Genomic DNA, 16,362 nt, shown 5'->3' with positions numbered 1-16,362 from the left:
AAGTTGATCTAATGGGGTCGCTTCAGCTGTAAGTTAAGTAAGCTGAGAATAGATTGAGATAGGCTGGGACTTCAACTCTTCTTCTCATTGTAATAAATCTCAGATAAACGAATATATTATGTATTAAGGCCGAAGAGTATCTATAAGTCATACAATCTAACTATATGCTCCAGCTTGCCCTCAGGCTAATCGAAAAAAAAAAAAAGAAAAAGAATTGAGCAGCGTGCACTCAAATAAATATACATTAGAATACACACACACACATAAATATATTATATATACATACATAAATATAGATATTATGCACATGTGTATATATATGTTTACGATCCTCAGCTGGAGAACAAAGCAACATAAAAATCGGTTACATTTTGGCCAAAGACGTCCAAAATGCCAGAACAAATAATAATTTTCAGTGTGTGCTTTTCTCAAGCGAGGCTATTTATAACGTAATTTTCGGTTGACCGCAATATGAATAGACGTTTGTGCTGCTGTTGTTGTTGTTGTTGTTGTAACATAAACTATACGAATTGGGGTTGCGGTCTTTAGCCATGCTGTGTCTGGAGCTGATGATGTAATATGGCCAAAGATCTTGTTTACAGTGCCTCTGAGGAAGGAAGTGCTCGTAATAAAAACTCAAAATTGAACTTTGAATTGATCAGTAAAATTATTTAATGGATATGTTGCTAGTGCCATTCAGGGTGAATTGCTTTTCATATTGAGGCATTATTATTATGTTAGCTATAAAAGGAGAAGCCAACGATAACAAAATATAGCTATATATTCATAACATTCCAGTGTATGTAGCCAGGGGCGTCTGCCTATAAAAATTTGTCTTGTGGGACAAGCATTAGCTCGATTATACCTTTTATGTGTATCATATAAAATCTTAGCTATATACCATATACAATATACCCTATATCATATATCAACTAGGTTATAGATTAGATATCATATATTATGCATTACAGATCATAGGATATAGGTTATAGGTCATGGATCATTCATTAGGGATCAAAGATCATAGATCATAGATTATAGATCAAAGATTATAGATAACAGATCATAGATCATTGATCATAGACCATAAATCATAGATCGTAGATCATATATAGATCAAAGGTCGTAGATCAAAGATAACAGATCATAGATCATATATCATAGATCATAGACCATAAATCATAGATAGATCATAGATCTTAGGCTATAGATAATACATCATAGATCATAGATATAGATAACAGATCATAGATCAGAGATTATAAATCATAGATCATAGGCCATAAATCAAAACTCATATATCATATATCACAGAACATAGATAATATGTCATATATACTATACACTATATGATTCTTTACCCTTACTTGTTCTTGTTTATCCTAATCCATTTATCTATATTAATTCCTCTTTTACGTAACCCTTTAGTCTAGCTCTATATTTTTGGCTTTCAAGCCCATTCAGTAAGGTTGATACGACACTAACAACAACCATTGTCAGCTTTGATGCTGTAAACGCATTTTTTACAAGCTGACAACGGTTCCGTTTTATTGATGCCACGGGCCACGTTTTAATTGCTGTAAAAAAGAAGGAAAATTCAAAAACAAGGAACTAAAAAATGCCTGACACTTTTTTATGGCATTGAGTGGGTAGCTTTTGTTTTGGTTTCTTTCTCTCTCTCTCTCTCCCTCTCTCTCTCCCTCTCTCCCTCTCTGTATATCTATTTTTTTATTGGATTGACTTTTAGCCTCTTCGGTCCTAGAGGAGCCATTCAAATTTGCTGACAACTGAGCGACTTCCGCACGGCAGTTGCAAGTTGCAAGTTGCCAAAGTTGTGCAGCTTCCTCAATAATTTTGTTCGTTGCAAGTGGCGAGTCTCAGCAGAGTGAGGGAGAGGGAAAGGACAGAAAGCGGCCAAAAGGGAGCTGCAAATTATGCAATTCGCTAAGCAGCAGCAACAGCAGAAAACGCAGTGCAGCGCGAACCGTGCCCTACGGCCCCCGGTTGAAGTCCCCGAGCACATAATTCGTACGCTTAATGAGCTTCCATTAAATTTAATTGCAGTTGCAACTCTTGGCCAGAGGCGGCAGAAGCCAACTTTTTGGATGGGTAGCCGAGTCTTTCGGAAGCTATCTATCTCTCTTCTCTTCTCTCTCTTGTCTTTCAGTTTTGTTTCTCTGTCTGTTTATCACGCAGTGAGCCTTCAAATTCTCAATGGAAATCATTAATTGAAATTCAAGCAATCTGCTTTGTATTCCCTATAGAATCTTATTGCCTTCTATAGGGTATACAAGGCGAATAATTAGGATTTGTATAGTCTTTAGAAAGCATATAGGTCCTCTTGCACAATATGTATGAATATGTTTAGGCATTAAAAATTTCATTTTACAAGTGACGTAAAATAAAAAAATTGTCATAAAATTAAAATAAAAAATAAAAAAAAAATAATAAAAATAAAAGTATTTAATAAAAAAATAAATAATAATTAATAAAAAAATAAATAATTAAAATAAATAAAAGGTAAAAAAAATAATAAATAATAAAAAAATAATAAAAAGAATAAATAATAAAAAAAATAATAAATAATAAAAAGAATAAATAATAAAAAAAATAAAATTTTATAAATATCATAATACTTTATGAATTATCCTTTTATAAATTTAATATAAGAATTCTTACATTAAGTTATGGCTCATCAATCAATCAGGTAAAAAAACTAAATAAGCTTCTTCTGAGCTTGAGTTGCTTTTCCTTTTGAATGAAGTATAAACATATCTCTTAATTATACTCTATTTTAAAGTCGATCTGTACTAGATTTAGTCTAAAAACCTGAGCTACAAAATTTGCTGAAATTTTGTGCCAAACTTTAGCTCTACTTTAAATGTTATTTTGAGCTTGTCTCAGCTAAGCAATTAAAGCTCTTTAGATTTCCAGATATGTCACAGCCACAGCTGTTGTAGTCTTGCTGGCATTTTGAGTATCTCTTAGACTCAATCAAACTGTGTTGACTTCTGGGTTTGCAATTGCTTGAAATTGATTCCGAGTGGCTTTTGAAGTTTTTATACCCTGAACCCATTGAAAATGGGAAATCAGGGTATAATGGTTTTGTTAAAATGTATGTAACAGGCAGAAGGAGGCGTGGCAGACCCCAAAAAGTATATATATTCTTGATCAGGGCGACGAGCTGAGTCGATTTAGCCCTGTCCGTCTGTCTGTCCGTCCGTCCGTCCGTCCGTCCGTCCGTCCGTCCGTCCGTCCGTCTGTCCGTATGTTTGAACGCGTCGATTTCAGAAGATACAAGAGCTAGAGACTTCAACTTTTTTTTAAAATGTCCGTATATATCACGCGGATATCGAGTTTATCACTAAAAAACGATAACTCATTCCGATACTTTTTTATCGATAAAAAACCTAATCGAAGATCACTAAAAATATTGTATCTCCTACATCTTTCAAGCTAGAGTCTCCAAATTTAAAATGTATATTAAGACGCATGTCATACAATTTCGGTTTTTGTTAAAATTTACCCCCCACCCCCAAATCCACCCCCTCACCCTAATCTTTGTAAAAGTCGTATATCAAATACTAGAGACTTGTGCTTCGGTATACACATACATTTAAACAATATGAATACGTTCTGAAGTTTCATTACGATCGTACGCCTAGAAATTAAATTATTCAACAAATAAGTTCTCCTAATATTGCCAACACTGCAGCGCAACCCAAGCGCAATCGCCTGTATATGTGAGTGTGTGTGTGCGTGTATTTGTTTGCATGAGTGCGTGTGTGGGTGCTAATTATTATTGAAATATCAGTTGCTTGTAGGGTTCAGGGGATCTCGTAGTCGAGCAGTCTCGACTAGAGCTTTCTTACTTGTTCATTTTGCATTTTTAGCAGTGGGAGCATCATTTGGTATTGGATTTTTATCATGCTGTTGCCCACAATTTGCGTACTTTCACTTTGGCCGCAGACAATTTGCTTTAATCATACGATTTGGCCCCGGACCGCGCTCTGATCTGCTAACCCCAAGTCGAGTCGGCCGGCATAATTAAATTGCCCACTTCCTTTTCCATTGGATCGGCTCGACCAAGCGGCACAATGAGTTTATTATGCGAGTTCTTTTGCATATTTATATGAGGCTGCCGCACTTTGAGAGTGTGTGTGTGTGCGTGTGTGTGTGTGTGTGTGTGTGTGTGTGTGTGTATTGTGTGTGTTTTGCTGCTTGTGAAACTTCCCATTAATCAATTCTTTTGTTCTTCGCATAACTAGGTGACCTTTTCGGCTAATTTATATACAACTTAATTAGTCAAAGAGCATGCAAGGAAAATTCTTTATAAAGCTCACATCTTTTTCTTTTTTGCTTTTATTGTTCACCCGAGTTAATTAAAGTTTTTCCAAAGAACAACAAACGTCAGGGCTTGGAATCTGTGGAACTGCAAAGCTTTTGAATGTCTCTATTTAGAGGAACTAAGAAAATTTGGAATGAGAAAACTGAAAACTGAAATGGAACTGGGCAGATCTCTCCATCTTTGTGCAGCTCTTTTATTACCATTGTTCCGCTGCTCTTGCCCAGTTCCATTTGGTTCCTCTTTGGCGCATTGTCACGTCAGTTTGCAACAGTCTAATTCACAATAGATCATTGTGCTTGCGTTGAAAACCACTGAAGATTTATGTGATGAGTCTGACTATATGGTCATACAACTTTAATAGCTAACAGAGGTAGAGAGAGAGAGAGAGATTGAAAGGGGAGAGGAACAGCAGAGAGAGAGAGAGAGAGAGAGAGAGAGAGAGAGAGCCAGCAACTTTGCTTTTGTGCAACGCTTGAGTTATTAATGGAGCATTAGCAGCGTTTTGCGCACAAGTGAAGTACAGTCAAGCTCCCGCATAATGAATTGCATTAGTAAACGGAACTGCAGTGCTAACAACGTTTTAGAAATATGAAATACTCTTATTAGAGTTAATAATAGTACAAAAGAATAGGATTAATAAACATAACGAAAGACATGTGTAGATGGACGACTATGAAATACCCTAGTTTGTATTATATTAGTATAAATAGTTAGTATTAGTCATTTATTATAGATAAAGGTAACTCGACAATGAAGACCTGAAAACTAGGGGTTTCGGGTTGAATAATCATTATTATTATTATTATTATTATATAGTATTAATAATATATATTTGATATATATATTTAATTATAAATTTAATAAATTTGTTTGCTGATTAAATTTTCCATATGAAAATTGAAGAGATATAATGGGATCGATAGGACACAACAGTTAGAATGCTCTCAATCTTCTTCTTTTTCTTATTTCTTCAGCTTCTCTCTACTCTTTATGCCCTTTATGCTGCTCTCGCTCAATTCTAGAGTATCTTGAACATAATTCGCTTAAAACGTGGCAAACTTTATAAAAACATCAATCAGCTAACGTTCAATTAGAGTATAATAAAAGCAAGAACAACTGCAATTACGATAACAACGACAACAAAATTCCCCTGCTACCGTTGCTCTCAGGTTGTTGTTGTTGTTGTTGTTGACGGTGGCATGCAACGTGAACATGTCTGCAACCTGCTCGCCCGCTTTGCCACACTTTTTTTTTTTGCCGCTGCACATTAAGTCATATATGGGCTCATGAGCCGTATATGCGATAGATACTCAGGTATATGTATATAAATAAATATATAGATATATATTTATATATCGTTTACAATGAAGCGTTGGCAGCTGAGGCAGACGACTGTCAACATTGAGGTTAGGAAACCGACGTTGCTGTTGTTGCTGTTGCTGTTGTTGCATTTCTTAATGAGACACGACATGTGCAGCCAGCCAGAGATACGAACTCAACTTCAGAGCGAGCCGACTTCAGCTACTCCTATTGCAAAATGTGTGAATTGAAAGAGCAGCGCGATAAGAAATGGTAATTATTATTTTGCCTCCTTCTGCTCTTTTTCTGTCTATTGACAACAGTTGCTCTTGGTTGTCGCCTGTTGTTTGTTGTGTATTGTTTGTTGTCTAGCAACAACAACAACAGCAGCTAATGTTGTCTATGCATATTTCTTATATACTTTTCTTCATGTGGTTCTATTGATGTTTGCTTCAGCCGTGTTTATCGTTCATTAACAGCACTGCTCTAATTACACCTGAATGTAGATCAATAGAACGTTGGAGCTGATGTTGAGAGTGTCAGATATAGATATAAAGATATGTAGATATGTCGATATTTTTTTATGTAAAATCTGTTCATTTGGATATATCCGTTCAATATAGATATGCATATATGTATATCCTATATAAAGCAACATAGGCCTTTATTTATTTATTTGGATTTTGTCTATTATACTATGCCAATTGAAATTTGCAGAGCGCTTAAAATATTTTAAAGAAAAACTAAATAGATTTTTTTCTGAAAATCCCTAATTATCAAAGTTTTTAATTTTCAACCCCACAAATCTATTTATTTATTTAATTCTTATGAAACTTTTCATAAACTGCTAAAGTACTTCCTCCCACAATTTAATTTCAACCTATTTTTAACCAACTCTAAACTCTTACAGAGCTGTTTATTTTAATTAGTCAGAGTTTTATACATTTCATGCTGCATTTACACTTTAATGTGGCTTGAAATAACAATTTCTAGCTTCAGATTTTCTTGCCAGAAAATTGCATGAAAATTCGCATGAAAATGCGTAAATACCATTTTCATGATTTCACTGTCAAGTTCAGAGGAAAATGGAGGAGAAGCAGGTAAAGATGCTGCAGATGCAGATGCAGCTGTAATAAGTCCAAATTGCATTAGACAACAAGTGCAGGTGTGTGTGTGTGTGTGAGGGAGAGAGAGAGATAGAGGGGCGCGACTGGATACTTTTAGCAATTGAGGGAATGCAATTAATTATGCAAAACGAGCAAGAAGAGAAATGGAGAAACGTTGTGAGGAAAACGCATCGACGCGCCGCCAAGTGAACTGAAGCGTAAACATTGTGCGGAAATTAAGGCGAAGAACCAAAAAAACCAACTAAAGTGGTGAAGAGGGAGAGAGAGAGAAAGAGTGAGGCAAGGGGCAAAGGGAGAGTGGGAGGAAATGAGATAGTGAGAGTCAGTTATAAACAAATTGCACTTTAAAATAGCTTACAAACTCTTGTTGTTGTTGCTGCTGATGTTGCTTTCTGTCTTCGCATTGCGTTCGTGACGCTTGTTATAAATATTTATTATATCATCGACAGCCACTGAAAACGTTACAGACGTTAACCAAAAACAGGGAAGGGTCGGCGGCGTTGAGGGGAATTGTGCGCAGTGTAATTAAAATGCATTATTAATGAAATGCAAATGCAAAGAATTTAATTAAATATGCAGTGTAAACTCGAGTGTCACAGCCACAGTGCAACCATATGAGCTTTGCCGGTTTTGTCAGTCCCTCTTTTACGAGGGGACGAGAAGAGAAAGAGAGAGCATGCATATTCTCTGTCCCAATTTTAGAGAAGAGTCTAAGTAGAGTCTACTTCAGTTGGTTAATTATTGTGCAGATCGAATGGAGCTTAGACGGACTTTTTAATCCATATTTATGGCTAAGGGCAGTTAAGATTTATAGATATTTTTCTTATAGTTTTCTTCTTTTATTTCATTTTTTTGTTTTAAATATATTTTCTTTAAATATTTGTCTCCCATTTATATTTGTATTTTGCCTATTTTATTCTATAATTTTTTTTTTATGTTTGCAAAAATAGAATAAAAACTTAGTTTTCATTTTCATTAAAACTTAGTTTTCATTTAAACTCCATTAAATGTTAAATAGTTTTCTTTACATTGTTTATTGGGGTGCAGTCAACTTTTCTTATTGAATTCAATTTTTTGCAAAATGTCGACTTACATATAACCGGATGGTGGCAAAAAGTAGTTTTCCTTTATGGGCTGGGCGAGGGGACAGCGATTCGCTGACAGCAGGTGCAGATGCACTGACAATTGCGTTATAATTGCATTTAATTATGCGACAACAAGAAAATTGAATTAAATGCAATGAACGGGGCATTTTTCACTTGGCGCAGCACAAAAAAGAAAAAACCAGAAAAAATGGGGAATAATAAAGGAAAAAAGTTGGTGAAACCTAAATACACTTTGGGTGTGCAATGGAAAAGTATTATGAAGCTGATATAAAAATTAATCAAATAAAATTATGCACAGGACTGTTTCCAAGCATTTCGAATAGCAGACAGATATGTGTATTTACTGTACTTTACTTTACAGAAAACTCGATTTTGATTTGAGTCTCTTATGTGAGGATAAATGAAATATGAAGACTGGAGAGATATGCCGAAAATATGATATATTGCATTAAAACAGATACTATAATGTGATTATTTATTGTTTATGATCTATAGTCCATTCCCAAACAAATCACAAATAACTGTTCCAAATTTCGTTAAGAGCGGCACTAATGTAGCGTTAAATGCTTTGATAGCTATGAGAACTAGATGGTTTTGTCCATATGATAAAGAATGGTAAAGAAAAAAACTAGCTGTAGCAAACTAAAGTTTAGATTTATGGTCAGTTCTGATTGGTCTGCCTAAAGCTAATCATTTTTAATCATTTATATTGGGATTATAAGCCTAACGAATTATCAACAAAAACGCTTAAGTTAAAAATGAGTTCGTATGGGAGAAGTCGTTCACAATGTGCTAAATGATGTGATAGGTAGGCTAATGTGTGAGTCTAAGCCACATGATTTTGTTATAAACAGCACCTTAAAGAAAACAATACACAGCTACAGTTACTTTCATTAAGAAAGCTTCACTTGAAGCAGATTTCACATAAGCAAATTCTATAACAAATTCTAATAACTGGCATGTGAAAGCCTTATTGAAATGATTTCAATACAAATTATAGTTAAATCAATATATAGATAGCAATGTATAGCATTACTGAACATTGAGTTGACAACTTAAAACGAACATTAAGCTGGATGTGATAGCTATACGAAATAATTATCTGTTCCAAAAATGTTTGACATATTATATTATTAAGGCAAAGACAAGCCAGATTTACCAACTTTCAATGAGAAAGTTTCAACAGAGGCTGAGCTCAAAGAGTTAGTTCAGGAATATCCATGTACTATTTACACTCACACATTTCACAACATATTTAGAGTACCCCATCTGTAGAGTAGCTAAAGATGGCTAGAAAAATGTCGGCGCGTTGACAACTGCAAACGGCGCAACAACTTTGGTATTTGCTCAGTGGTTATTGTTGTTTGCACATAAATTACAGTTATGCCCGCCGCTGGCTGGCAACGGAAACACAGTTGGCAATGCTAATTCCTTTTGGCTATTCGCTTGTTCGTCCGTTTCCTGCAAAAGCAGCAAAAAATGTTGCAAAAAATTCCCCGCCCAACGATTTTGTTTGTAGCCTCTTTTGATTTTTTTTTTGTACTGCATTTTCAATTAACGCTTCAAGCGGAAGTCACTGTCAAAAACAGCTGTAAAAGGGAAATTTGCAATGCGAAATAAACTATAAGTCGTGCATTTTTTTTCGCTTTTCTTTTTTGGCCAAATTGATTTTCTGTATACTTGAAATTTTCACCTGCATTTTACGATTGTATTTCTTCGTTTATATTCACAGCCTGGCGCATTTTTGAGTGGGCAGCAGTTTTTCACAATGCGCGAAAAGCAATTGAAAATTCAAGAAATATATGAACTGACTGCACGCTCATTAAGTTTCGCCCAAATACAATTGTTTATTTCACAAATTTTTATTTAATTTTTGTCATGAAGTGACATAATATAACTTAGGTTAACAATATGTTAGTTAATAGTGCGCTGTCATTAATGTTTTCATTTTATTTCCTCTCTTTGCAGTGGTCGCTCCTACAGCAAGGATAGCCAGAAGAGCTCGCACAGCGATCTGAGCTCCTTGTGCAATGGCAATGGCAGCGGTTCCCCAAAACAATTGGCGAAAACTCCACTGCGTAAGTAAAGTTTACTGTGAATATGTAGAAAATGTGAATATATATTATAAGAAAAGTATTAACAAGCTTTTTATATGAAAGCAACTGAAATGAATTTCTGAACTACCTAAAAGTAGGCAACAATTATTTCACAGCAATTGCAGCTGCTTCAAAAAGCAAAACGAGAATTCAAAAACTTTTAAGTAACTTGACAGTCTAAGTAAATATATGAAGTATATTTTGTAATACATATATTGGAAAAATATAAATAATACACATCAAATAATATTGCGCTACTTTAATGCAAGTAACGAATACAAGACAATCGAATTTTCGCTCCGCACAAATGTATGCTACATTTTTTCTCAAGCAGCGATCACTGCAGCTCAAAGACACGACGCAAGCAGTGCATTTGGTAAGCAGTTCATAACTGCGCTTATGTTGCTGCAACATTTGAGAATTTAAGAGAGCAAATGGAACTTGTATTTTTTGTGTTCCCCCTTTTAGCTGCGGCCAAAACAAGCTCAACAAATGGCCAAAACAGAATAGTTTATAATAAAAAGCGAACCGGCTTTTTTTTTTTTCTGTCTGTATTTCTTTTCTTTGGAGAGCAGCTGCTTGCATGGCCAGCTGAAGAGTTGCTTTGCAACGAGCAGCAGTGGCAGCGTGTCGTGTGTATCTAGATACAAATGTATCTGCAGCGTACGATAAAAACGGCACAACACAAATTCCATTCGACGTCTCTTTAGTCTGCGGCGAGTTTTCAATGTTGTCGCTCGCCGGTTGCGCTCGCATTTTACTTTCGACAACATTTTCTGTCGTGCGTTGCGTGTTTTATGGCGCGTTCTTTTAACCAGAAATGCGCAATTAACACGTGCCAACATAATAAAGTGTTGCAAAATTACAGAAAACAACAAATTGTGCGAATCGAGTAAGAAGAAAAATACAAATGTAAAACGCATGTGAAATCAAAGTGAAATAATAAGTAAAACATATATAAAATATATGCATATATAGATATATTTTCATATGAAGTGCTTTACAAATTCGTTTTGGGTCTATTGTTTGGGTATTACGCATTGCTCAGCCCTCTGAACCCTATTGGACAACCGAATAGCAATAGGGGTTCAAGCCAATTCTCTTGCTCACATTCATTGAAAGCAACAAACGGGTTTTGTTCTCTAAAGTATGCCGGTTTCTGAAAATGTATTCAGCGTGTATGAAACAATCGAACTTAAGATAAAAACACCTGAAACCTAACTTGAGCTTTTACCTGCTGTTGTGCTGCATTTGACGTCATTTGGGTTTCATATGCTTTTCTGATTTTGTTTCATTTCTGTGTGCATTGTGCTCAAGGAACTCGAGCAGTGTAAGAGTTAGAGTTTTGATAATATTTATAGTGTGCACATATGTCAAAAGAGTTTATAATACGCTTATAATATCAGTCTGTATTGCCCACAATACAAGTCATGAGTATTATAACAGATCTGTGGTAGCTTAAGCTTAAATATTCCGCACATATAAAATTGTATGTCTACTCTACGTACGTGATATGGTTAATAATAAACAGATTTGCAGAGTTTGAGCTTGAGTCTGAGTTAGGGTATCTATTAGTCGAGTATACTCATTAAAGTGATAAGAGATATAGCTCAAGCAAGTTTGTTTCAATATATATATAAACTATATAAACTTCGATTACGTCATAGCCAGGTATCTTCTAGTCGTATATGCCCCACAAATTCTTAACGTATTTGGTTTTTTCTGTTTGTTTTCGGTAGCCTATCCTTCAAGGCGATCGAGTCGTGCGTTGATTGAATAACCAAAAAGTGAACGAAACGAACAAGAATTCGCATTAGTTTTGGGCAACCAAACAATCAATCAATCAATCAATCATGCAGTCAGTCAGTCGGACAGTCAGTCGCGTCTGATTCTTGTTAACGTCTTGCCCTGGCCAGTAAATTATGCGGCTAATCATTTTGTTACAGTTTACAGTTTGTGGCAAAGTCGGCTCATCGGTTCTCACGACAGCCGCAAAATTGTTGCCACAGTCTGGGCTCACGCCATGCTCTCTCCCTTTCCGTCTCTCTTTCTCTCTTTTTTCGCTGACTTCCTCTCTTTTACACTGCTGTATTTGTCTCTGTTAAGCGCCGTTAGCTTTTGTCTGCAAGTTCATTTACCTAGGCAACGGTCTTAAGGCTAGAAACGTGCTTCATTCTATAAGGTTCGAGATCAAATTCATTAAATAGGCGGGCTTTAAGTAGGAAGGGCTTTTTTCTTGCCGTTGAGCTCGCATAATGATCTTAAGTTCTTATGCCTTATATAATAGACGAATACTGTAAAGTACAGCAGATAAAAGAAAATGAGCGAATGTATGGAAAATCTGAAATAATATAGAATATCTTGTTATTCAACTGTATTTATATTAAATCAAATAGAAATAAAAATAATAATAAATAAACCAATTATCTATACATTTTCATATACTTACCCTAAAATTGGCTTACTTTTTAATTTAAAATATTTGTTCTTTATTTTTATTTTTATTATATCTCTTGAAACCAGTTTTTTGCATTGCGGTTGAAATTTCAGGTTTTCATATGATTTCGTATCACTTAGCGAATAATGGCTAATTATTGAAATGTCAACTTCATATTATATCTTCTATTTGATGATATAATATATTTTCTGACAGGTTCCAAATATTTATATAGCTGACATAGTAGCTGATTTAAATTCGATTAGTATTCCAAATTTGATATATATTTATTCAAATGGCACAATACATAAATTATGTCAGTTTTCTGTTCTCATTCTGTGTTTATTTAAACAAGTTCTAAAACGGACTAAATTAATGCTTCAAATGCTAAAAAGCTAACATAAATGTGAAAGTTTATATTTAAATATGATTAATGATAATTAAGACTAGCAGAAAATATGTTAGACCAAATCAGGTCGAATTTGATGTGAACTTTAGATTTCTATTCTGTGGATCAGCTATGTGGATCTGTTGATTCTTTTGGTCCGTTGTAGCGGTTGGTCATTGTTTGGCTGTGATGGAGAGACTTTTGCGTCTCAGCTTCTTCAGCAGCGGACAACAGGAATTTGCTGATATCGATTCTGTTTGCCTTGTTATCGATAGAAATGTAGCAGGAGCTTAGTTAAAGAGATAGCGACGACAACACTTGTCTTCTGTAAACTTGTCTTTCTTCTTCCGTATGACAAAGATAAGCGAAACACTGCGAAAAAGTAATTAATGTTGATATAACTATTTTGCAAAATTCGATTACGTGGGGTATGATGCGATCACAATTAGTGAGAATGACTATAAAACTGAAAGAGACTTTATGAATCACAAAAGCTATAGCTAAATAATTTTACTGCTGTTAAGATGCTGATTTAGACTTTATTCTAGTTTGTTATATATTCTAGAGCGTTTATCGAATTAACTGCTGTCAATAGTTAAAACAATAAAAACTTGTAGAAGAGGAAATAGAAATTATATAGAGTGTATTAATCAATTTTCTAATTCGATCGCCCATTTATCATCCTGTTTGCTAACGATTAAGCAACACTCGAGAGAATAATGAATAATGTAAAGTTGTGTTCCCGTTGTTTTAGACAAGTGCAAGTGCGACACCTGTTTCCGGCGCTTGTGAGAGACTTCTCAACTGCTTCATTTACAACTGCCTGCACTCAGATGTAGTCTCTCTCTCTCTCTCTCTCAGTCGTAATTCTACTGTTTCTAAAGCTAACTGCATCTTTGTATTTGCGTGCACTCACACCCGTTTGTGTGTGTGCGTGTGTGTGTGAGCGTATATTTATCATTGTGACGGCTATTATTTTCATTATGTAGTCGAGCGCTGTCTGCGCTGCGGCTTCTTTTTTGCTCTTTCTTAATTTTCACTTGACGTGCTTTGTGCTTTTTACATTATTATTATTATCATATTTGCATTTGTGAGCTCTCTCTCTCTCTCTCGCGCACTCACTTGCATGCACATGCATTCGTGATTTACAAGCGTAACCGCAGCTGTACTGCTCCCTCTGCCGACGCGTACTCAGACGCTGCGTACGCTCTCCTTTTTTCTCTCTCTCGCTCTCCCTTTGACTCCTTTCGGCTGAGCAGAGCTCAGCTCAGCTGTCTGTCAGCAGACGCTTTGAGCAGTTGACGTTGGCTTTTCTGTGTGCTTTCATTTACTCTGCACTGTTTCGGCGGCCCTATTGCTCTCCCACTCGCACTCTCTTGCTGCATTGCATTTCATGCCATTCTTCTTCATTTCTTCTTCTTTTTTCGCTTGCTGGCGCTTTATAATTATGTGGGAAATTTGTAAAATGCTAGACAGAAATTTTTTTCCCCTGTTGTAGCTTTTCTTTGATTTTTTTTTTTTCATTTACTGCAATTTTTTCTGATATTTCGAAATTTTTTTCAGTATTTATTTTTGTTGCGTTTAAGTATGCGAGAAAGTATTGTAGGCGTTGTTCATCGCAAAAAAGTACATGCTCTAAAAATTGTATTGCACAAAATGGAAAAAATCATGAAGAAAATATTACAGTAATTTTATCATGTTACATTTTACCGCTTGAAATAGTTTTCGTTAGCTCACTGAGCGCATTTTGCTTTCAATTTTTATTTTGCCAGGGTCGAACAGAAAACTTTTTCTGCATGAAAAAAAAAAAAAAGCAGAAGGAATTCCGATTTTTATGCAAATATTTGCAGATATTACTAAAAGGTTTTTGTGATAAGCAAAGTACAGAAAAGATCTATTAAATTATTTGTGGAGAATATATTTTATAATTTAAATTCTATTCTTTTTTCTAGAAATATATTCGCAAATATTGCTACAAAATATTTTATTTTAGTTAACCCATTGAACTGAAATGTTTTTGTGTTTAAAATTTTTCGTATAGTTTGATACGGCTTCGACGCGGTTAACTATATAATTGAAACCATAAATCAATTTCTTTTATTTTTTTTTTTTATTACAAATTTTCATAAAAAACGAAAAAGAGACTGAAACGCCAAAGGGAACAATTTGATTGCAACCCTTGAGGCCAGCATATGAAACACTTGTTTCCTCCAAAAGAAAAAGGAAAACAAAATCACGAGAGCAATAATTATGTTAATCAGCCGGCAACGCCCAACGATTTGACGCCCTTTGCAATTGTTAAACTACCTCAGGAAATATCAAAAAGTGCAACTAAAATTTATTAAAAAAAAAAATTTGCCGTCAACTTTCACTTGAATGCATATCGGCAAAATGCATTGCTTGTGAGGGGGAGATAAGTTTTTCTTGTTTTTTTTTTTTTTCTCTCTCTCTCTGTCTGATATGTTTTGCATAATGCCGCCTGCCTGGCTTTCTTTCATTGAAATCTCGAGCACTTTTCATTTTGGCATAATGAAGCGCTTATAAGCCAAGCTAGCTAACACTAACTAATAAGAGATTTTTAATTGAGTATGCACAACTTTTCAATACTCGTGCAGTGCTTAAGGTGAAATAGAAATAGAATAATATAAAATTAATATCTATTATGTAATTTTTTGTGTTATTAATATATTTATATATGGATTCTTATGATTTAATACAGTATATATGACAAACACATACACTAGTGTGTAGAAATATATAGTCAAAAATCCAGTAGATATATTTATGTATAAAAGCTTGTATAAAAATTTGCTTAATAGCTCGTATAATGAATGTAGAATAATTTAAAATACAATACAACAAAAATATAACAGTTAGTATTTCTATAATAGTTCGATTTATTAGTCTTATTCTGACCTGATTAACTCTACTTCACGTGTCTAATATAAGGTTGTAGACTTCCATAACCAAAGTAATCCACAAAACCAATATACCCATTGTAGATTTTGTGAACGTGTATGCAAAAGCAGCTAAGAGCGAGCTAACTGAAGCACTTTTCCAAAGCCGGCCAACATATCAGTTAACAGCAACAACAACAACACATTTCCAGTGGTCAGTGAACCAACAAACAACTCTTTTGTTGTTGTTGTTGTTGTCAGCTCTTGTGTGCTGATCATCTTGACGACGACTGCTTGTTATATTTGTTTGTTGTCGTTGCTGCTGTTGCGGCTGCTGCATCGCATTTCAATTCTTGCGTGTCCCGAAAAACGGCCAGCACTTTGTAGCGTAGTGTAAACACATTAGATTGAATCCTATGCCATGTAAAAAGGCTTTACATCTAACTGAAACTTAATGAGAAAAAATAACAACACTGAAATGAGAAACATAAAAATCGAAAATATGTAGCGATCGAGCACATTAACAGATTAACTGAGCAAACGATACGCTTTGATCTGTGGGGCCATCGTAAAAAGATGGAGACATTTCGAATCGAGAGACGATGTCCAATTGCAAATGAGGCTAAAACCGTTTCGTGGCCGTTTTTCCCCATATCGTCTCTTT

The 16,362-nt window shown here is 34.9% G+C and overlaps 1 protein-coding gene and 1 long non-coding RNA gene across 2 annotated transcripts in view; one reads left to right on the top strand and one right to left on the bottom strand.

The window, feature by feature from the left end:
- toc (toucan) overlaps window positions 1–16,362 on the top strand; it is a 109,748-nt gene that overhangs the window by 47,274 nt on the left and 46,112 nt on the right. The window contains exon 3 of the mRNA XM_089257575.1: window positions 9,849–9,958. Coding sequence (XP_089113701.1) covers window positions 9,849–9,958 — 110 coding nt within the window. The remainder of the gene's footprint in view (window positions 1–9,848; window positions 9,959–16,362) is intronic.
- On the bottom strand, window positions 14,210–14,568 carry LOC149091822 (uncharacterized). Its single transcript, XR_016196425.1, has 2 exons — window positions 14,512–14,568; window positions 14,210–14,436 (listed from the first exon to the last, which is right to left on the bottom strand). It is a non-coding gene; the product is annotated as an uncharacterized LOC149091822 (long non-coding RNA).

This window comes from Drosophila navojoa, chromosome 3, assembly GCF_054131105.1.
Source record: "Drosophila navojoa isolate 15081-1374.11 chromosome 3, UAZ_NAV_1.0, whole genome shotgun sequence".
In the NCBI taxonomy this organism is placed as follows: Eukaryota; Metazoa; Arthropoda; class Insecta; order Diptera; family Drosophilidae; genus Drosophila; species Drosophila navojoa.
The sequence above is the reverse complement of the archived record's forward strand: the minus strand, read 5'-3'. Positions and strand labels throughout refer to the sequence as shown.